Below are 22,290 nucleotides of genomic sequence, written 5' to 3' on the forward strand. Positions count from 1 at the left end.
ATGGTTGTTGAAAAGGCACGGAATAAGCCATGAGTTCATATTATCTATCTCTTCAATGCAGGCTTACCAAATCCATTATAGGGTAATAATTCAGGGCCTGTAACTGCTGCCTCAGCACATTACAGCTGGGAGAACCTGTTTGAGAAGATGATTTGCTTTGCCCTGTAACTGGCATAAAGTTCAACGCAGGTGTTGCTTAACAAGCTAGTTCCGAAGTGAAAGACAGGTAAATTCTAAAGAACATTCTGGACACTGCCTTTCAGTCAATTTTCCAGGTCGGTATGGTGGAATTAGACTTTTTGGGTTTTTTTGTTTGTTTGTGTGTTTGTTTGTTTGTTTTGCGGTACATGGGCCTCGCACTGTTGTGGCCTCTCCCGTTGCGGAGCACAGGCTCCGGACACGCAGGCTCAGCGGCCACGGTTCACGGGCCCAGCCGCTCCGCGGCATGTGGGATCTTCCCAGACCGGGTCACGAACCCGTGTCCCCTGCATTGGCAGGCGGACGCTCAACCACTGCACCACCAGGGAATCCCGGAATTAGACTTTTTTAGAAGTAACAGAATGACCATTCTGAATATCTCTTTCTGGAACCTTCAAAACTTTATCTTGAATGCAAGCAAAACTAAAGTGTTTTTGACTCAAGATATCTATGGTTACTATTAACATGACTATTCTTAAGTGGCTTTAAAGTTGAGCTTAGAATTGCCAAGATTTTTCTTTTAATAACTAGTCACATGAGTTATTAAACATAGTTTCAGGGAATCAGACTTTAGGCTTCAAGTGCTTTGTCTGACTTTGTCTTATTAGAGAAAATCTGTGATGGACAGAAAAGATAGAGGAAAGTGTTCTAAAAGTAGAATTTTTAAAAAGCAATTTTATTGTATCAAGTGATTTGCTACTCAGTTTCTTCCAAGCTCCTTGTCAGGAAATAAACTGCTTGCATTATGTTTCAGTGATGACACATTGTGTTACTTGTATAGGTGCCAGGACATTTTCTGACTGCTTTCTTAGGCTTGAGTGCTTGGAGAAATACTTGGCTTTTGAATTATCCAAAGTACAGACCGTCCCCGACTTACGATGTTTCAACTTATTTTTTGACTTTATGATTGTGCAAAAGCAAAGCACATTCAGTAGAAACTGTACTTGGAATTTTGGATTTTGACCTTTTCCCAGCTAGCAATATGCAGTATATGATATAGCGATACACTCTCTCCTGATGCTGGGGAGCAGCGGCAGACACAGCTCCCAGGCAGCCACGTGATCACGAGGGCAAAGAACCAGTCCACTTACAACCATTCAACTGTAGCCCCCTGCAGTGGAAGCGGGGGCTTTTGCTTCCACTGACGTCAATGGGCTCAGGTGTCATGGCAGGGCTGGAACTAGGGTGAGGTAATTAAGGCAAAATTTAACAGGCACCAAAAATCTCAGTAAACAAAATGTATGTAAAAGATCCATGCTGAACAAACTATCAAAATTTTAAGTGAAGTCAGGATCTGGCTCTGTACTTGCATGACCCAACCTCACTTGCCTCACCCTAATCTTGACCCTATGTCATGCAATCTGAATTTGTGGGTGGACCAATGGGGAAAGCCAACAAGAAACTATTCTGGAACCGGGACACCAGGGATAATTGTGAAGGAATCCTGGAATGGATAGAGTAAGATGTCCAGATGTTCAGAGATGGGTCACGAGTATCCACAGTAGCGTACTGAGATAAAATAGCTCTCGTTTGTTCTAATAAGAAACGTATCTAAGGTAAGAGGAAAATCTCGAGATGTGACGATGGGTCATGCTAACCTCTAGGGGGCACTGCTCCCATGAAGAACCTGGTTCCTGTTGAGGGCTCTGCTAGGTGAGGACAAAATGGAGTCCTCAGAGCCTCACAGTGGGGTTTGGTTGGAGTGCTTTGATCAGAAATAGAAACTGGGGGGCTTCCCTAGTGGCGCAGTGGTTAAGAATCCGCCTGCCAATGCAGGGACACGGGTTCGAGCTCTGGTCCGGGAAGATCCCACATGCCGCGGAGCAACTAAGTCCGTGCACCGCAACTACTGAGCCTGCGCTCTAGAGCCTGTGAGCCACAACTACTGAAGCCCACGTGCCACAACTACTGAAGCCCGCGTGCCTAGAGCCCGTGCTCCGCAGCAAGAGAAGCCACTGCAAGGAGAAGCCCGCGCACCACAACGAAGAGTAGCCCCTGCTCGCTGCAACTAGAGAAAGCCCGCGCGCAGCAACGAAGACCCAATGCAGCCACAAATAAAAAAATAAAGAAAGAATAAATTAATTAAAAAAAAAAACAACTAGAAACTGGATTAAATTTTTCTTCCTCTTTCTGATTTTCTTCTCTCTCACCTATGTCCTGTGCCTGAAGTATTAAGCCATGATGTGGATATGCACCCTTTGAAAGTACCCTTGCCCATTGTAGAACAAGAAGAAATCACAGTGGGGTCCCGGCAGAAAGAAGAGGCTCTTGGGCAAATGCAGTCCATATATGGCCCAGGTCACCATAAGAGACCACGAGGGGACTTGAGACTTAACCTGCTATGGAGCAGTAAAGAATATGTGTTTGCCTAATGTCCTCAGAATCCAGCTGCCATGGCCGGATAGGAGTCCAGCCATGGTCTGGTAATTTGGTTCCTGGTCTGGTAATTTGGTTCTTCACTTTTCCACATTTGCAGTAACTTTAACAGCAGAGTTAGAACCAGGCCCAGGAATAGAATAGATTCTGGGTAAATATGGGCCTCTGGCACAGCACTACTGTGTAGCCACAACACAAGCTCAAAGATAAAAACCGTTCTCACAAGCTGGGTCCACTGGGCCTTGGGGGGGGGGCGGTGAGGAGTGGTGAGAAAGGGTCTAATTAAAAAACAGAGGATTTCTTTATCTTATATCATTCTGAGCTTCCTCCTACGTAGTCTTCCTCATTTGCAGGGGAGAGTGGTTTATTTTTGTTTTGCTTTTTTATTCAGCCACAGGTATAGTTCTAGAAAAGGAAAGTCGAATTATTCTCTAAATTCAGTGTCATTCTCAAAAACTATTTCCTTAAACACTCTTGAGAAAGGATTCTTGTACCTTGGGTGCCCAGAGGGTAAAAACTTGGGCACTTACACATTTCGATAAGAATCTAACCATGGCAACTTGCCAACTGAATGGTTTTTGCAGTTTCCTCACCTTCAGTTTCCTAAGCAGTAAATAGAGAATAAGGGCTCAAAAGTAATGTCTATTATCATAGACTCTTGTCCTTAATGGATGATGTTAAAGACCCCCTGAGTGCAGATGTCAGTGCCATCTACAGTGTCCCCACCAGCAGCCATTCAAGTGCAATGTATACATATCTCTTTGGTTTGTTGGTTGGTTTTCTCTTTTTTTTTTTTTTGGCCTCGTCTCACAGCGTGCGGGATCTTAGTTCCCTAATCAGAGATCAAACCCAGGCCCCCTGCAGTGGCGGCATGGAGCCCTACCCATTGGGCATCCAGGGCATTCCAGTTGGTAGGTTTTGAACAGCTATAAGTTCTTGGTTCCACTAAGCCAAACTTTTTTTAAATATTTATTTTATTTATTTCTTTTCTTTTTTTTTTTTGGCTGTGTTGGGTCTTAGGTGTAGCACTTGGGATCTTCGTTGAGGCATGCGGGATCTTTTGCTTCGGCGCAGGCTCTTTTGCGGCACGCAGGCTTCTCTCTAGTTGTGGCATGAGGGTTTTCTCGCTCTAGTTGTGGTGCGCAGGCTCCAGGGTGCATGGGCTCCGTAGTTGTGGCGCACGGGCTCCAGAGTGCATGGGTTCTGTAGTTTGTGGCTCTCAGGCTTTCTCGTTGAGGCGCGCGAGCTCAGTAGTTGTGGCGCGTGGGCTTAGTTGCCCCGCGGCAAGTGGGATCTTAGTTCCCTGACCAGGGATCGAACCTGTGTCCCCTGCGTTGGAAGGCAGATTCTTTACCACTGGACCACCAGGGAAATCCCATCCACTAAGTCAAACTTTTCCTAGCTATTATGCCAACCAATTTTTTGCCCTAGCTCCAACTTTGGAATCAACATAAATATCTTACTATTTATGACCTTAAGACAGCATAAATGTCTTACTTTTTCCTCATCTTCAGGTATCTGAAAACAGCTCTCAGACTCCTTTATTTTCTAATTAATTAGTTTGTTTATTTATTTATTTTTATTTTATATTGGAAAATAGTTGATTAACAGTGTTGTGTTTCAGGTGTACAGTAAAGTGATTCAATTATACATATACACGTATCTATTCTTTTTCAAATTCTTTTCCCATTTAGGTTATTGCAGAATATTGAGCAGTATTCCCTGTGCTATACAGTAGGTCCTTGCTGGCTGTCCATTTTAAATATAGCAGTGTGTACATGTCAATCCCAAACTCCCAATCTATCCCTCTTCCCCTACCCTTCCCCCTCCATAACCATAATTTCATCCTCTAAGTCTGTGAGTCTGTTTCTGTTTTGTAAATAAGTTCATTTTATCATTTTTTTTAAAGATTCAGCATATAAGTGATACCATATGATATTTGTCTTTCTCTGTCTGATGTACTTCACTTAGTACGATAATCTCCAGGTCCATCCATGTTGCTGCAAATGGCATTATCTCATTCTTTTTAATGGCTGAGTAGTATTCCATTGCATATATGTACCACATCTTTTTTTTTAATCCATTCATGTGTCAATGGACATTTAAGTTGCTTCCATATCTTGGCTACTATAAACAGCGCTGCAATCTCAGACTCCTTTAGTCTTCCTTTCTCACTGATTCCTTCAACCATTCCAACAGATACAATTCAGTCTCTGGAGTCCTTTCTTCTGCACTGCTTCTTTTTCCAGTGGTCTCCTCAACATCTGTTTTTGCAGACTTCTACAAACTACACCTAATATAGACTGACCATGATAAAGTGGAATGCTGAGCCTGCTAGCTTTACTTTCACTACTGTCAAATAATTAAAAGTGTTCATGAAGGATGTCTCTAAACCATCGCAATAATGATTGTGGAACTCAACTGTTTGTTTACTGTCAATGGGCAAATCTTTCAAATGGTGCTTTATTTTATCTTCCACTACTACATTTGATCCTATACTCCCTCCTATATCTCCTTCTAAGTGAAAAAAAGGCAGAAATATCTTCAGGCGTAATCTTGTATGAATGGGAGGAAGTTCTAGAATTGTTGTCCCTCCCACCTCCCCCCACTTTTCTGCTTCTGTCTTGAAAAACATTACCGTTGCTACCAAAACAAGTTTCCCTTCCACCTGCTTTACCAAGTTCACTAACTACCTCTCTGGATGATGAATAGTTTTGTGAAGTGTCTGCAACTTCAATACATTTTGCAAATTACTTGAGTGTTGTTCCTTCTTTTTTTTTAGAAAGGAAATACCTTGATACAAATTGAATAAGCATATAATAGCTGCTAATTCAGTTTCTACCCTCAACTGGGAATTCTTCCTAGATTTCTGTCAACGTTATTGACAATATGTGATTGAGGCCAAAACATTTTTAGTGCCAAGTAATGATGAAACAGAAAACAGAGGTATATTACGGTAGCAGCACAAACTTCCACCCGGTGTCCCTGAGTTTTCAGAAGCATATCTTTGCAGAGATTTCAGGTCATGGTTAACGATTTTAGACGCAGACCAACATAGTCACGTACAACCTTTTTTTACTGTCTAAACCATGGTATCAATTTTTGAGCAGTTTAATAATCTGGTAGGTATTCTGTTGTGGCTGCTGCTTCCAAGATCAGTTCTTCAGTAGACATAACATTGCCCAGAAGACCCTAAAAAGGATTAAAGCTCTAATTTTGACTGCTTATGTGGATGAAAATATCCACGACATAAATTGAACAATTCAGATCTCCAGTAGCTATCTAGTCATATGCCCTACAAAAATAGAGTTACAGAAGTCCTATGGTATCAAGGTTTCCAAATTAAGTGCCTACTTCTTCTTGCCAAAAAAATTATTTGCATACATAGAAATCACTTTTTAAGGAAATTTAGGGATTTCTGCTCTGACCAAGGCTTTGAAACATTACATTGCTAATGGTGGTGATTCTTTCCCAGACCCTAGATAAAATTTGGAGAAAAGTGAGGTAAAGACCTAGACCTTTAACAAAAGATGAAAATAGCTTTTTTAAAAAGGAAGAGAAATATAATGCTTTACAGTGTCTATTTTCTCACCACTCTTGGTCAGATTTGGGGATAATAGTGGCCTTTGGGGGCTCGACATAGGGGTCCCCCAACTGCCTTCAGAAGGCAGGCATCTAACAAGGTGTGATCTCAATACAGATCAATATTTTTCAAAATATAAAACACGCAAAACAAGTTTTAAAATCTGTACTTAAATCTTCTCATTTTTCTCCTGAAGTGATACAAAGAAATCCCGTTACCTTTCTACTTTCTCTCTACCCCCCTCCATTGTGTACTGCTTTTACTCTTCAACTGGTAGTAATCAATAGCTATAATTATTGAGCATGCTCTCTGTGCCGGGCACTGACCTAGTCACTTTCTGAGGATTTCCTTTTGTGATCATCATTAGCAACCCTATGAGTTAGAACTATTACTACTCTCATTTTACAAATGAGGAAACTGAGGCTTCAAGGTAGTAGGTGATTTGTCTAAGATTCCACAGCCAGGAAGAAATAGACTGGGGTTTGAAAGCAGGCATTCTGATTCCAGAGGCCATAGACCACGTTATGGCCTGATATTAAAATTTACCCATGTGTTCATTATCTTAAAGTCTTGCAAAGAAATTAAGCCTGAAAGTTTCTCCCTGACCCAAGGTTAATCATTCACTCTGTTTTCCTCCCCACAGTCAACAGAGCCATACAGATTGTACAAATCGGGACACAAACTTCTGGGTGGAGCATTAAATCAACTGTTATGTAAGTAGGCGTTGACCTTTCAAATATGTGCTGCGTTCTCTTAAACTGTCCTAGTGAAGCCTGAGGGTAGGACGTGCAAATCAGCCTGCAAGTGCCTTTTATGAAAAGACCTTGATCTCAACAGAGTGAAAATAGGTATCATTTCATGTGCACTTGATTCAATTGTATTTTTTTCATAAAGAAAAAATTTTCTCTTCCCCCACCCCATTGCCTTTAAAATGGAATAAAACATTTGTATGCCTGAAATTAGCTATAGTTTTTCTATCCAGGGTTGATTTTCAATGACAACTCAATAAAAAAAGTTATTGTGAAGGTTATCCTAGCTTAGCTAAGCTTCCTGAGAGCTTCTATTAATCTCCTAAATGAATGTCTTTCAAATAAGTCTCCCTCATCTCCATTCTAACTCTCACTGCCTAAGGCCCTTCCATCTTTGACTTCAATTGCTGCAATATCTCCCAAACTGCTACCAGATGATCTTTACAAAAACAAAAATTCAGCAATGCCACTCCCTGCTACAAACATTTTTATTTGCTCCCAGCTGACAATGCAATAAAATCCAAATGCTTAAGTAGGACCTTCAAAGGCCTTCATTACCAAAACACTCCCTTTTTTTGTTGTGTCTTTTCCAGCCAAACCAAAATACTTACATTTATCCTAATAAGCCAAAGAATATTGTCATTTGTCTTAAAGTATGGCATTAAGCAATAAATGACATGGGAGCTACAGATAGGCAAGACGCTTCTCTTATTCAAGGTTAGGCTGTGCCAGGCCTTGGGGTGGAAAGGTGCAATCCAACAATTACCTTTCTACCACCTCCCAACCCCAGGAACCAACAATATCACACTCAACCTTCAATTTCCATTTAAAACTCCCTTGTTTCTCTTGGGTGAATAAACAGGCAATCTTTATAAAATACTACTGTGCCCCAACACCTTCCAAGCAGAGATCGTTTTTCCAAAGGGTAGCAAAATATTCTGCTGGTGCCAAACATCTTGAGCACAAACTGGGGTGTGGTATACAGTTTATATTTGATAGTTAGTGGAAAATATTGAGCAATGACCTCAGATAACTCCCCCCACCCTCACACACACACACACACACACACATGCTTTTCAACAAAATCTCTCTTCCCTAAGTAGATGGCTCTTGAAAAGTAAAGTTTGCTGACGATGTATGTTTGCCGGGTAATGGATCTGTGGTTTTCACCAAAGAGTTTCTCTCTCATGTCCATTGATTCTTTCTACTCATTCCTGTCATTCAATCAGAAGCAGAGTACAGGTTCCCTCAAGCGCCCCTGTTCTTTTCACGGGAGATGCATTTTACAGGAGATACATTCTTTTCTTTTTTTTTTTTTTTTTTTTTTTGCGGTAGGCGGGCCTCTCACTGTTGTGGCCTCTCCCGTTGCGGAGCACAGGCTCCGGACGCGCAGGCTCAGCAGCCACGGCTCACGGGCCCAGCTGCTCCGCGGCATGTGGGATCTTCCCGGACCGGGGCACGAACCTGCGTCCCCTGCATCGGCAGGCGGACTCTCAACCACTGCGCCACCAGGGAAGCCCAGAAGATACATTCTTGAGTTCTTTTTTATCAGGGTGTATGGGGAACTCTACAAAGGCAATCCACGTAGACAACTGTCAGCAACACCAAATCCTTCTCTCTGATCAAAGCAGATAAGAGCCTAAATTTTCTTAAGGTTCTGTTAGGTATACATTTCTGCAATGGTCGATGAAAACCCATCTAACTCAACGATATGGAACTAAATTGAACCCCTCTGCATTCACCAAATGTTCTGCCAGAAAGAATCTGTGTTTTGTCAAGGTGGATAAACAAAATGTTTCCCTCTACAGCCAAGCCTCATTTAAAACCACACTTAAAAGTTTAATGATACACATTTCTACCAGACGTCCTTTCCCCAAATCATCTGGATTTTATAGACTATTTATCACTATTCTTTCTGCCAGAACTCTTTGTAGTGAAATCTATTTACTCAGAAAAGAGTTTCAGCTTTACCATCTATTAAATCTGCATAGATAAGAAACCAGTTTGTTTAATTCAATAAACAGTTCTGTGCTCCAGAACTAGATATTTGTCACTTGAGTATCGAAGTAAATGTAACCCAGGAATGTGATAACTTGGTTCCTCACAGCAGCTGAATCCCTGTAGTAAATATGCCTCTTCACATTCTTTGGAAACCAAACCACAAACTTGAGGGATGCTTCTCTGAACTTTGCTCCACACCAAGCACTTTTCACACATTTCTAATGGACTTGGGTGGACCTGTTTATATTCATGTCCACAATGCAGCTTGGCACTCACTTCAATGGCTACTCAAAAGATTTAAGATCATATAGATCTTTATTAGTCTTTATTTCAGTCAGAATTATTTATTTGCCTTTCAGCAACACATATGGTTTAAGACAAATACAGTAGCTATTTCCTCCTTTCAGTCAAGTCTAAAGCCTCATCCTGGCATTGTTATTGTGCTCTTCTAAACTGAGAAAAATATAAGACATCTCAATGGAAAGTCACTGCCAGCCAAGACAGTTTGACTCTTCCTATTTAATAAATGACAGTTTCCTTTAAACCTGGATTTAAAGACCTAAGTCTGCCTGCTACCCATCTTCATTTCTGGTTACTGCCTAGCAAGGCTTTTTTCTATTGCCCAGATATCCCTCTAGTTTCACCTCTGCATCTCTGGGAAATTGGGATTGACATATATACACTAATATGTACAAAATGGATAACTAATAAGAACCTGCTGTATAAAAAAACAAATAAGGGGCTTCCCTGGTGGCGCAGTGGTTGAGAGTCTGCCTGCCGATGCAGGGGACACGGGTTCGTGCCCCAGGCTGGGAAGATCCCACATGCCACAGAGCGGTTGGGCCCGTGGGCCATGGCCGCTGAGCCTAAGCGTCTGGAGCCTGTGCTCCGCAACGGGAGAGGCCACAACAGTGAGAGGCCCGCATACCGCAAAAAATAAATAAATAAATAAAAATATAAAATAAAATATGAAAAAAAAGTAGTGTGTGTGTGTATATATATATATATATATATATACACACACACACATATATGCATATGTATGTACCTGTGTATGTATATATATAGCCACATGGTTTAACTGAGGGCAAATTTCCCCATATTTTCTTTCTGCACCTCTTTTTGCTCTTTCTCTCTTATCTCATTAAGAATAAACAGATCAGTATAACACATCATGATGGATGATACAGCAGAACATCAGTTTTTAAAAGTTTAAAAATACATGTTCTTAAAAAAAAAAAAAATACATGTTCTTAAATGTAGGTCCTTAAATTTAAATTGGCAGAAATGCCCAAGGCAGTAACCTTTCTTTACAGACCACATTTTTACTTTGAGATTGCAGATATTATCTTGAGATTGCATTATCACACACTTCATTTGCACCCTCATACGTGTATAGTTTTATTTTTTTCAATAATTTTATTTCTTTTTTTCTTTAAATTTATTTATTTTTGGCTGTGTTGGGTCTTCGTTGCTGCGCGCGGGCTTTCTCTAGTTGGGACAAGTGGGGGCTACTCTTCTTTGCAGTGCGCAGGCCTCTCATTGCAGTGGCTTCTCTTGTTGCGGAGCACAGGCTCTAGGCATGCGGGCTTCAGTAGTTGTGGCTTATGGGCTCTAGAGCACAGGCTCAGTAGTTGTGGCACACGGGCTTAGTTGCTCTGCAGCATGTGGGATCTTCCCGGATCAGGGCTTGAACCCTCATCCCCTGCATTGGCAGGTGGATTCTTAACCACTGCGCCACCAGGGAAGCCCAGTAATTTTATTTCTTACTATATACAAGGCATAGTGTTAGCAAAGACTTCAAATTCAAGTACTGACAGCATCCTGGAAAGTGTCATAAATGAGTGATTTGGAAGTGGTGGTGACCATGGCAAGTCAGAGTACATACCTTGTCTGGAGAGGAATGCAAATGCTGCTACAGAAAATACAGGCCCATTATTACCAGATGATACAAATTATCAAAAGAAGCTAAAAATTGCAATATTTTGTGAAGTCTATTAATGTTTTGTTTTCGTTTGTTTTGTTTTTGCGGTACGCGGGTCTCTCACCGTTGTGGCCTCTCCCGTTGCGGAGCACAGGCTCCGGACGCGCAGGTTCAGCGGCCATGGCTCACGGGCCCAGCCGCTCCGCGGCATGTGGGATCTTCCCAGACTGGGCATGAACCCGTGTCCCCTGCATTGGCAGGCGGACTCTCAACCACTGCTCCACCAGGGAAGCCCTCTATTAATGTTTAATATTAGCATCTACACCAAACATCTTTAACACTTTTTCAACCACAGACACACAGACCAACACACAGACTAACAGTTTGCAACCGCTATAAAACACAGTTGGTTGGTAGCAGGATAGAGCAGACCAGGCCAAGCCAGGACTCCCAAGATGAAGGTGCCCACGGGAAAAGAGCAGATTCAGCAGCAAGAGATAGAAGAAAGGAGCTCAGACTGAGCTCAATGTGTGTAGATCAGGGTTTCTTAACTTTGGCATCCTTGACTTTTGGGGCAAGATAATTCCTTGTTGTGGGGAGCTGTCTATTACAGGGTGCCTAGCAGCATCCCTGGCCTCTACTCACTAGGTACCAGTAGCATTTCCCCCCTCATCCTCCATCCCCTGTTGTGACAATCAACAATGTCTCTAGACATTGTCAAATATCCCCTGGGAGGCAAAATTGTCCCTGGTTGAGTACCGCTGGTACAGATGTTGGTGGTAATAAGGGATGAGAATTAGTGTCAGAGCAATGCCTCCTGGGGTGGTAAGTCAGTAGTCTAACCAATGTAGGAGAGAAGCATGGATCCTCCCAGAGAGCAAAGGAGCAGAGTCACGGAAATGTGGTAACAGAGGTCAGTGTTCTCCAGGGGACCTAAGGTATGGCAATCCAAAACTGGAACCTGGGAGCAAGGACGAGGGACAAGGCAATAACCCAGTTACCCAAATCAGAGAATGAAGTAGAAAGAGAACCATGGATCAGCATGACTGCCAAGTTACACTTTGAACAAGGAACATATCTGAGTTCAAGTTTGGGGCAGAGCAGAGCTTACAGGTAGGAGTTGAAAGGCCCAAGTTGTGGGACTTAGAGCAATGATGAGGCGGGGACATAGGGATCTAATGAGAGGTGGCAGAAGACAGGGTGAGGGTCATTTAGCAGGGAGTTTACTCACCATTCCTCTTGAGAACCAGCTTTGTTACTGCTCCAAGGAATAGCTCTGGTTCTAGGTTATGATCCATTTCTTTGCCTTTCTTATCATGGTCCTCCGTAGTAACTCTAACAGAAACCCAGTAAGGTTAGGAACTTGTACGTAGCATCTTTTTTCCTGGAGAAAAAAAGAGTTGTCTCAACTCTTGTAGTCAATCTCTTATATCAAATTGGAGAAGGTTAAAATGAGGATCTATGGAGAGGCCCCGAGTAGCATAAAATCTTATGGTTGCCTTGCTGGGACAAAGAGGCAAGTCATTCTCAGAGGCCAACTCAGAGTTTCTATTTCCATTTTATTTTTATTTATTTATTTATTTGTTTGTTTTTTGAGATTATGGAAGTCAATTTTTATTTTCTCCTTTTATACTTTATGCTTTTCTAACTTTTCTACAATGAACATTTACTCTGTTTATACACAGAAGATAAAAACTATATATGTGTGTGTTGTTTATTCAATTCTTTAATTATAAGACAAGACAGAGATCACTTCTTCCAGAAAGTCTCTGAATTTCTTTCTTTCTTTTCTTTTTTTATTGTGGGAAAATATATGTAACATAAAATTTACCATTTTAACCATTTTAAGTGTACGCTTCTGTAGCATTAAATACGTTCACATCGTTGTACAACCATCGCAATTATCCATCTCCAGAACTTTTTCACCTTCTCCAACTGAAACTCTGTACCCATTAAACAATAAATCCCCATTTCCAGTCTTCCCCTAGTCCCTAGCAACAACCATTCTACTTTTTGTGTCTATGAACCTCAATAGTTATGCATACAAGAACAATCATACGTTTGTCCTTTTGTTCCTGTCTTATTTAATGTATAGCCTCCTCCTATGCTTTTGAAAAGCTCAGAGTCTTCAAAGAGTTTGCCTTCCCCAGAGGTCACAAATTTATAGCTGGGCTGAATACAGCCCACAACTATTTCGTTTTAAAACAGTAGTTTAGGAGTTGGAAACTTTTCACATTAAAAATATAGATATTCAGCCATTTGTCAAAAACTCTGGCAACACTAAGCCCTCATTTCCCACGTGGAAGCAGTTGGCTGGAACTGAGTAGCTGCTCTCCACTGAAAGCAAGTCCACTGCTCTTTGGTTTACCCAAATCCCATTGTCTCCCCAACTTGGACTGTTGCATCCATTAAAGTTCCCTGCCCTTGGGACATTTAAATTATGAAATAAAGGGCAGAGGTTGTTTAACTCTGCCCAAATAACATAGGTCTATTACAACTCTAGATCTGCCCCTCATTTCCTTACAAAGCAGGAGTCTTACCAGCCCACCGTAATCAATTGAATCAATTGCAAAAACTCTCTCACATTCTCTTTTGATGGCTAAAAAGGATGTTCGTTAAATGGCTCCCTGACCATTGCTGGGGTAAAAGAGATCCTCCTTACAAAGTCAGCTTTTTCCTCTTTCTGCTCTCCCTAAGGGAAGCTCCCCTCTCTTTCTTCCGGAAGCCATGACGACTGTTAGGAATAGTTCCCACCTCAAGGGTTTCTTATAACATCTTTCATAGGAGGTGAGCACTGACAAGTCTCCACCACAGTGCTTAAAGTCAAGGCCTAGAGAAGCTATATTAGTTAGGATACAGGTTCAGCTGCTTTAAAAGAATAGTGGGGGAAATATTTTCTCACTTAGTAATCCAGAAGGAGGTGGTTCAGAGAAGTAGGGCAGCTCTGCTCCATGAGGTCATCCAGGAACCCAAGCTTCTACCTTGTGAACAATCATGTTTTCCTTATCCACCTGGTACATGATGGTTCATCACTGCATCCTCATTCAGCCAATGAGAAGAAGAGAAAGAGGGTAGGGGAAGGCCCGAGACTCTGGCATAGAACGAAGAGGTGAAAACATCTTGTTGCATGTACAAGCCAAGAACTGCCAAAGTTTGCCAACAAACCACTGGAATCTAGACAAGAAGCATGGAACAAATTCTCACTGATAGCCCTCAGAAGGAAACAACCCTGCTTACACCTTGATTTCAGTTTTCTCCAGACTTTGAAACAATAACTTTGTTATTTTAAGCTATCCAGTTTAGAGTACTTTGTTACAGTAGCCCTGGGAAACTAATACAGTTAGTTAGTCTCTAGATATTTGGGTAGGTCTAAGTAAGGTTTGGAAATTCTATCTGGAGGTGCCTATAAACTATAAAGCAATATACAAACAAGGTACAATAATTAAGCAAGAATATGCCCTCAAGGGTTAACTGTCTCTAGCCAAGGACTTGGTAGGATAGTTGCTGAATTCTGTCTTACTTCTCACTTTTCTTCATCCCACCCCTCCCTCTCACCATCACCAGCACACAAAAACATCTACTCAAGTCCGAGGGGAATTCCTAGCTTATATTTGTTGTGAAGGATTCAGCTGGGCAGTATTCAGCTCCTCTTTTTATTTTTTTTATTTTTTTTGTATAATGCTGTAAAAAGCTGCATTTATTGCAATTTTTTTTCTTTTTTTTTTTGAATTTTATTTTATTTTTTTTATACAGCAGGTTCTTATTAGTTATCCATTTTATACACATCAGTGTATACATGTCAATCCCAATCTCCCAATTCATCCCACCCCCACCCCCACCACCCGCTGCTTTCCCCCTTGGTGTCCATATGTTTGCTCTCTACTTCTGTGTCTCTATTTCTGCCCTGCAAACCAGTTCATCTGTACCATTTTTCTAGATTCCACATATATGTATTAATACACGATATTTGTTTTTCTCTTTCTAACTTACTTTACTCTGTATGACAGTCTCTAAGTCCGTCCATGTCTCTACAAATGACCCAACTTTGTTCCTTTTTATGGCTGAGTAATATTCCATTGTATATATGTACCACATCTTCTTTATCCATTCTTCTGTCGATGGGCATTTAGGTTGCTTCCATGACCTGGCTATTGTAAATAGTGCTGCAATGAACATTGGGGTGCATGTGTCTTTTTGAACTGTGGTTTTCTCTGGGTATATGCCCAGTAGTGGGATTGCTGGGTCATATGGTAGTTCTCTTTTTAGTTTTTTAAGGAACCTCCTTACTGTTCTTCATAGTGGCTGCATCAATTTACATTCCCACCAACAGTGCAGGCGGGTTCCCTTTTCTCCACACAGTATTCAGCTCCTCTTGAAGATCTTTCTCCAAGCCTGAACTGTTCATTGCATCTAACCTACTCATCTGCTTTCTGGAAGATTAGGAATTTCTCTGGAACAAGTGTTTCTGTTTGAAGGGATTCTGTTCAGAAAAATCACTCATCCTCAAGGTACCTCCCCCTGCCCCAAGAGAAACGGGATGAGGGGTGGTTGGAATCCTTCAGCAGGCCCTGCGACCATTCTGGCTCAGCACAGTCAGCAATGACTTTGTAAGCTCCTGACTTGCTGAGGATAGTGGTTTTGTGTAATTAGAAGTCCTCCATTGGCTTTTCTATATTTGGGGAATCAAGTTCCATCTACTCACCGCTTAGGGTTTTGTAAGGTGATTTAGGGCCATTTGACCTCAGAATTGCTCATAGTCTAAAAGAATAGGTCATAGGCACCAGGAAGGTAAGGGTGTCTTAGTATACAGGCAGAAAACCAAGATAGGGAGTTGGAGGTTAGGCTGGAAAGGATTTGACATGGAGGGGGTTCAGCTACCAGAAGGAGTGAAGAGGTCAGAGTAAGGTCCCAGACCTGAAAGAAAAGGGTAGCGGGAAAGAAGCCAGTCTTGGACACATGAAGAAAAGGACTCAGTGACAAGGAACAAGTCTAGATCTTGAGGATAGAACTGTGGGTCAAGGCCAGAGAGATTCTGGCAATGAGAGTGACTTAGGGGTGAACTCACAAACTCTCACCTGAGGCTTTAAAATTACATTTGGTTCTGAACAGGCTTTCTAGCAGAGCCAATTATTTACTGAGCACATGTTGAGCACCTGTGAGATGTTAAGACCTGTACTAGGCACTGTGGGTTACAGAGATGACAGTCATTCTCAAGGAGTTCACAGTTTGGTAGGCCAGGAATCAAAGAGAAATCAGTGACAGTATAGTGTATTAAGTACAATAAGAGAAGTATGGCAGAAGAGGGGAATGTCGTAGTGGTTAAGAGCCCAGGATCTGGCTTCAACAGATTTGAATTTAATCTTGACTCTCCAATTATAGGTTGCGTGAAACTGGGAAAGTCACTAAGCTTCTTGAAGCTTCAGTATTTTTTCTTGGAGATGGAAATAACAATAGTGCTTATCCACTTTATATGATTCTTTCAAGGGTCAAATTAGATCATACATGCCTGGCATCTAGTAAATTCCCAATAGCATTGACTATTGTGTGTAATAATAGTTGTTATTATGTATTATAATTATATGGGGGAAGGTAATGTCAGAAAACGTTTCCAGGAAAAGGTGGCATTTGAGCTGAATGTTGAAAGATAAAGAGAAGTTAGCTGGGTCTGGGGTTGGGAGAATGCTAATGAAGTGCTTTTGTTTTTAACTATGCTCTGCTAGATTCCTCAAATGATTTTAGGTAGGATGATGAATTTAGTGTTAGTCAAATTGAGTCTGAGCTGGCTGTGAGCAACACAAGATGTTTTGACCTCTTTGTTCTAACCCTACTATAATCTCAAATCATACATATTTGCCCCATTAATGATTAGAGCTCCATGAAATGAATATAACTATTAGTCTTTTTTCTACTTGATTTTGAATACTACAGATAGAAATAACACAAAATAAATTGATGAAGCTATATTTACACCCAGTAAACAATTTGGTTGAAAAATTGACATTCAAGTCTTCTTAACGCAGGAAACTGGACTGGATAGCAGGGGAAAAAAAAAAAAAGGCCACAAAAGAAAACTTACTTTGCATGAAATTATAATAGATAACATTTGGTATGGATAAAAATAAACAAAATAGGGGTGAGATAGGGAGTGTGGGAGGGAGACGCAAGAGGGAGAAGATATGGGGATATATGTATATGTATAGCTGATTCACTTTGTTATACAGCAGAAACTAACACACCATTGTAAAGCAATTATACTCCAATAAAGATGTTAAAAAAATAAAGGGGTTCCCTGGTGGCGCAGTGGTTGAGAGTCCACCTGCCGATGCAGGGGACACGGGTTCGTGCCCCGGTCCGGGAAGATCCCACATGCCGCGGAGCGGCTAGGCCCGTGGGCCATGGCCGCTGAGCCTGCGCGTCCGGAGCCTGTGCTGGAGGAGCCTGGGCCACAACAGTGAGAGGCCCGCATACCACAAAAAATTAAAAAATAAAAATAAAACTGATTAATAAATCAAATCTTTGTTGTAATGTAGAAAAGAATTACTTTGAATTAATTCAAAACAAAGTAATTTCAGGAAAATAAAAAATTTAAATAAAGCTTAACTGCACTCTATAAGAAATTAATATAGAAATTAAGTGGTCATAGTCAAGTTCATTCCAAAATATATCTTGTAGTTGAAAAGCCTTCCATATTGATATAATTCTGATGAACATATTTGAATTTATAAACCTAGAATCAAAACATCCATGGGTGCAAAACAGTGGGTCAAAATCTCCAGTGCTTGCCCGTGACATCCAGGTGGATGAGCCAAAGAAGCAATTGGAACTCTGTCTAGATCTTAAGAAGTACAGGGTACAAATAAGGATTTTGAAGTCATCACCACATAAGTATTCATCTGTTTTCTTTTGCATCTTCCATAAAATAATAATGCCTGGTAAGAACTTAATAAATATTTGTTGAATGTTAGATTCTCTCTAGTCAGCCCTACAAGCATTATGAACATAGGAATTGTACCTATAGAGTCAATCATTTTAATTTAGCATTTACTGAATACTTTACAAAAATAAACTCTCACAGCTTTGAGAATAATTATAGCAACACTTAGGTCCAGTGAGACTTGGACACCTGGAGTGTCCAACAGAAATATACTATTTCTAGTTCATAAGATGAAAAACATTTTTTTAACATATGATATTTCTTTAATGGTTGTAAGTCTATTGAGGTTTTGTTTCTGCTTGTGTCCATTTTGGAAGAGTACATTTTTTTCTAGGAAAGATTTTGCCAAATATTTCAAATAAGTATTTTTTTCATAGCTTCCTCTCATTTAAAAAATCTCTACTTCTGTGGTTACGTCCCCATTTTGGTCCTAAATTGTTATTAGTGTCTATTAAGATAAAATATTTTTATCCTTATGTTCTGTATCATTCACTAAACATTTGTTCTTTTAAAAATTGTTTTCTTTCTTTTTAAATTTGCTTCCATAGATTTCTTCATTCTGCATTTAGCAAGGTCATGGAAGATCTAGAGGAAACATTATTTGAAGACTTTGAGAACTACTCCTATGCCCTGGAATATTACTCCCCAGAGACTGATTTGGAGGAGAAAGCACACCTAGGAGTCGTTCACTGGGTCTCCCTCGTGTTATACTGTTTGGCATTTGTTCTGGGCATTCCAGGAAATGCCCTTGTCATTTGGTTTACGGGATTCAAGTGGAAGAAGACAGTCACCACTCTCTGGTTCCTCAATCTAGCCATCGCAGATTTCATTTTTCTTCTCTTCTTGCCCCTGTACATCTCCTATGTGGCCATGAATTTCCACTGGCCCTTTGGCATCTGGTTGTGCAAGGCCAATTCCTTCATTGCCCAGTTGAACATGTTTGCCAGTGTTTTCTTCCTGACGGTGATAAGCCTGGACCGCTATATCTACTTGATCCACCCTGTCTTATCTCATCGGTACCGGACCCTAAGGAACTCTCTGATTGTTATTATAGTTGTTTGGCTTTTGGCTTCACTAATGGGTGGTCCCGCCCTGTTTTTCCGGGACACTCTGGAGTTCAATAACCACACTCTTTGCTATAACAACTTCCACGAGCATGATCCTGACCTCACGTTGATGAGGCATCATATTCTGACCTGGGTGAAAGTTATTGTTGGGTACCTCTTCCCTCTTCTAACAATGAGCATTTGCTACTTGTGCCTCATCTTCAAGGTGAAGAAGCGAAGCATCCTGATCTCCAGTAAGCACTTCTGGACCATCCTGGCTGTGGTCACTGCCTTTTTGATTTGCTGGACTCCGTATCACCTGTTTAGCATTTGGGAGCTCACGATTCACCACAATAGCTATTTCCACCAGGTGCTGCAGGCCGGAATCCCCCTCTCCACTGGCTTGGCATTCCTCAATAGTTGCTTGAACCCCATTCTTTATGTCTTAATTAGTAAGAAGTTCCAAGCACGCTTTCGGGCCTCAGTTGCTGAGATACTAAAATATACGCTGTGGGAAGTGAGCTGTTCTGGCACAGTAAGTGAACAGCTCAGGAACTCTGAAACCAAGAATCCGTGTCTCCTGGAAACAGCCCAGTGAATTCTTACTCTTGCACAGATCATATGGCTTTTGTGTGGGTCCCCTGACAGATGCTTTCGGATTGTTTGGGTCCAAGACATAGAGCTGACTGTATCTTTTTATTGTTTTTGGTCATTTTATTGGCATCATATTTTTCTACTGATATAAAACATAAGAAGGATCTTCATTTTTTTCCAACAACTTAAATTATCTGTGTTATTCTTGCTAATTATACTGTAGTGGATTAACACTATTTTTTCAATTTTAATGACTTTTTAAAAGTTCTAAATCTTAATATTAAATATATGACTAATTTCAAAAATATAAAAATATGTGTGCTTAAGCTCACTTTAATTTTGCACAAGTAACCTATTAGACCTAGTCTTAAAATACAACATATGTACTTAATTTCTTTATTTCATGTAATCTGTATTTGCATTTATGAATTAAAGTAATAGTTGGTTAGAGTAGGTTAAAACTGTCCCAAAATCTAGTCGCTTAAAATAGCAATTTATTATTACTATTATATCTCACAAGTCTGAGGATCAGCAATTTAAACAAGGCACAGAAGGGAGGTTTGCCTCTCTGCTTCGCAATATCCGGAGCCTCAGCTGGACCAGGATGACCCAGCTGGCTGAGGTTTAGAACAGCTGGGGACTGGCTGAGCGGCTCTCCTCCCTTCTCCCCATCCCCTTCCCTTCCTTCTCCTTCCCCTCTCTCTCCTCCCCTTCCCTCCTCCCTTCTTCTCCTCTCCTTTCTTCACACGGGTATTCCAGCATAGCATCTCATCTCAGGGTTAGCCGGACTTATATGGCAGTGTAGGGCTCTAGAGACCAGGGTAGAAATTTCTACTCCTCTTAAAGGCTATGCCAGACACTGGCACAGTATCACTTCCACTGTACTCTACTGACCAAAGCAGTCACTGGCCAGCTCAGATTCAAAGGGAGGGGACATATACCCTACCTCTCAATGGGGATATATGCCCATCTTTAATTCCCCATGATATCATTATAAACATTAATGTTGGGCTTCCCTGGTGGTGCAGTGGTTGAGAGTCTGCCTGCTGTTGCAGGGGACATGGGTTCGTGCCCTGGTCTGGGAGGATCCCACATGCCGCGGAGCGGCTGGGCCCATGAGCCATGGCCGCTGAGCCTGCGCCTCCGGAGCCTGTGCTCCGCAACAGGAGAGGCCACAACAGTGAGAGGCCCGCGTATCGCCAAAAAAAAAAAAAAAATTAATGTTTTTGGAAAATTCTGAGTATGTATATACGCAAATAAGTATAAGATTGCTATAAACATGAAACACTGACATCCAGATAGTAGATAGGCCAGCTCAATATCAGAATGATTTCAGGAAAATAAAGCATGTATGACGTGTTGATATATTTCTACCTTCTATTCCTATATTTATAAGACCAATAAAGTATACCTTTAAGTCAGTGACCTCTTCATGGTGCAAATCTGTTGCACTTAAGACTAATAGTATTTTGACTTCTATTCATTTATGCCTTTAGCAAATAGATGAATAAGAGTTATACAGAACCATGGTAGACAGATACTGTGAGGGATGCCAAGATGCATAAGGTACTTATAGGGGGTGAGATTAAACTTGCATAAAAACAATCCTAAAACAAGGTAGACAGTAGTAAGTGCCGTAAGAGAGCCAAGACACATGTAGACTGTTCAGAGGAAAGAGATGGCCTCCAGTGTGCAGGTCAAGAAACACTGGAAATCTATGTCCTCGCAGTTGGGGTTTCCTAAAGATCCTGCTCCTTTTTCACGTCTCTGTTTGTACCCTGTCTTTTATGAATACAAACTCTGCTATTTACTGCAATTTTAAAAACATTTAATTTTCTATAATTTCTCGGTTTTATTTTGAAAGTCGTGAGGGGAGCTATGTTATTCCTTGAATCGGTATCCTTTTTTATTTCATCTCATAGTTTTTAAAAATGCTAAGATCAGATCATTTATTGGCTCTGTTCTTTACTGTTAGCCCCATGCAACAATCAGATCTGGTTTGGAAATCATTCCAAGAAAAAAAATGTGTGGCATAGCTCAGCCTATCCCAAATTTCTGTCGTTCCCAAGATTCCTGGCTTCTGCCATACTCAGCATGGGTTAAGGGAAGACAAGGAGAGAAAGGCTCATTGTGAGTTTCCAGCCCTTTGTGCAGCCTTGAACCCCGCCCCTGCACCACCAGGGCTTGCGATATTCCACTCTGGTGTCCCCCTCGACCCTCAATGGACAGGCTCTCAGGATCAGGAGAAAAGCTGGAGGATCCAAGAAAGAAAAGAGAATTCTGTAGGTTCATCCCTAGTTTGGGCAAAGGGAGACACTGACTCTGAAGGCTGGGGGAGAAAGAGGAAGGCTGAGGAGCAGGAAGGAAGGGGATTAAGCAACCAGGGGCAAGAGTACTTACAGAGCTGGTGGTGGTCGGGAAGTTACATTTCAGGGCGGTGCTTCCTAAGCTTTGTGAGTTAGGAACCCGGGCGGAGCTGTTCGTTTTTCCCACGCTACGGGCTACAGGCACAGTATCTAGGGCCTGTGAGCTTTCCAGAGGCCTATGAAAATATTTGAGATCCTGAAAAGTATCATTGGCTCTAGAATAGAAAAAGAAAACTTGAGGGAATTCCCTGGTGGTCCAGTGGCTAGGACTCCGAGCTTTCCGTGCCAGGGGCCTGGGTTCGATCCCTGGTCGGGGAACTAAGATCCAGCAAGGCTCGCAGCATGGCCAATAAATAAATAATAAATAATAAATGACTTGAAAAGTCAGAATTAATAAATACTCTGAATTCATTTGAAAATCGATTGAAAGTTATGGGTCCTTTCCCCAGAAAAATGCTTTTAAATAAAATTTCAGGGGATCCTTGTAACCTAGGCTAAGAACTCCAGTTTTAGTGGCTT

General features: G+C 41.3%; 1 protein-coding gene across 3 annotated transcripts; it reads left to right on the forward strand.

The window, feature by feature from the left end:
* The first annotated feature begins 107 nt into the window (after positions 1-107).
* On the forward strand, positions 108-19,589 carry CMKLR2 (chemerin chemokine-like receptor 2). 3 transcript variants are annotated; one of them, XM_027123248.1, is made up of 3 exons: positions 108-275; positions 6,808-6,870; positions 18,314-19,589. In XM_027123248.1, exon 3 carries the CDS (start codon positions 18,342-18,344, stop codon positions 19,407-19,409), a length of 1,068 nt encoding a protein of 355 aa, XP_026979049.1. In that variant the 5' UTR covers positions 108-275; positions 6,808-6,870; positions 18,314-18,341; the 3' UTR covers positions 19,410-19,589. The 3 variants fall into 3 exon arrangements, with proteins under 3 accessions (XP_026979049.1, XP_026979065.1, XP_026979057.1); XM_027123264.1 differs by lacking the exon at positions 6,808-6,870; XM_027123256.1 differs by lacking the exons at positions 108-275; positions 6,808-6,870 and adding an exon at positions 15,162-15,339.
* Positions 19,590-22,290: the final 2,701 nt, after the last annotated feature.

The sequence above is a fragment of the Aethalodelphis obliquidens genome, unplaced genomic scaffold, assembly GCF_003676395.1.
Source record: "Aethalodelphis obliquidens isolate GAN/ISIS:26980383/991018 unplaced genomic scaffold, ASM367639v1 scaffold2, whole genome shotgun sequence".
Classification (NCBI taxonomy): Eukaryota; Metazoa; Chordata; class Mammalia; order Artiodactyla; family Delphinidae; genus Aethalodelphis; species Aethalodelphis obliquidens.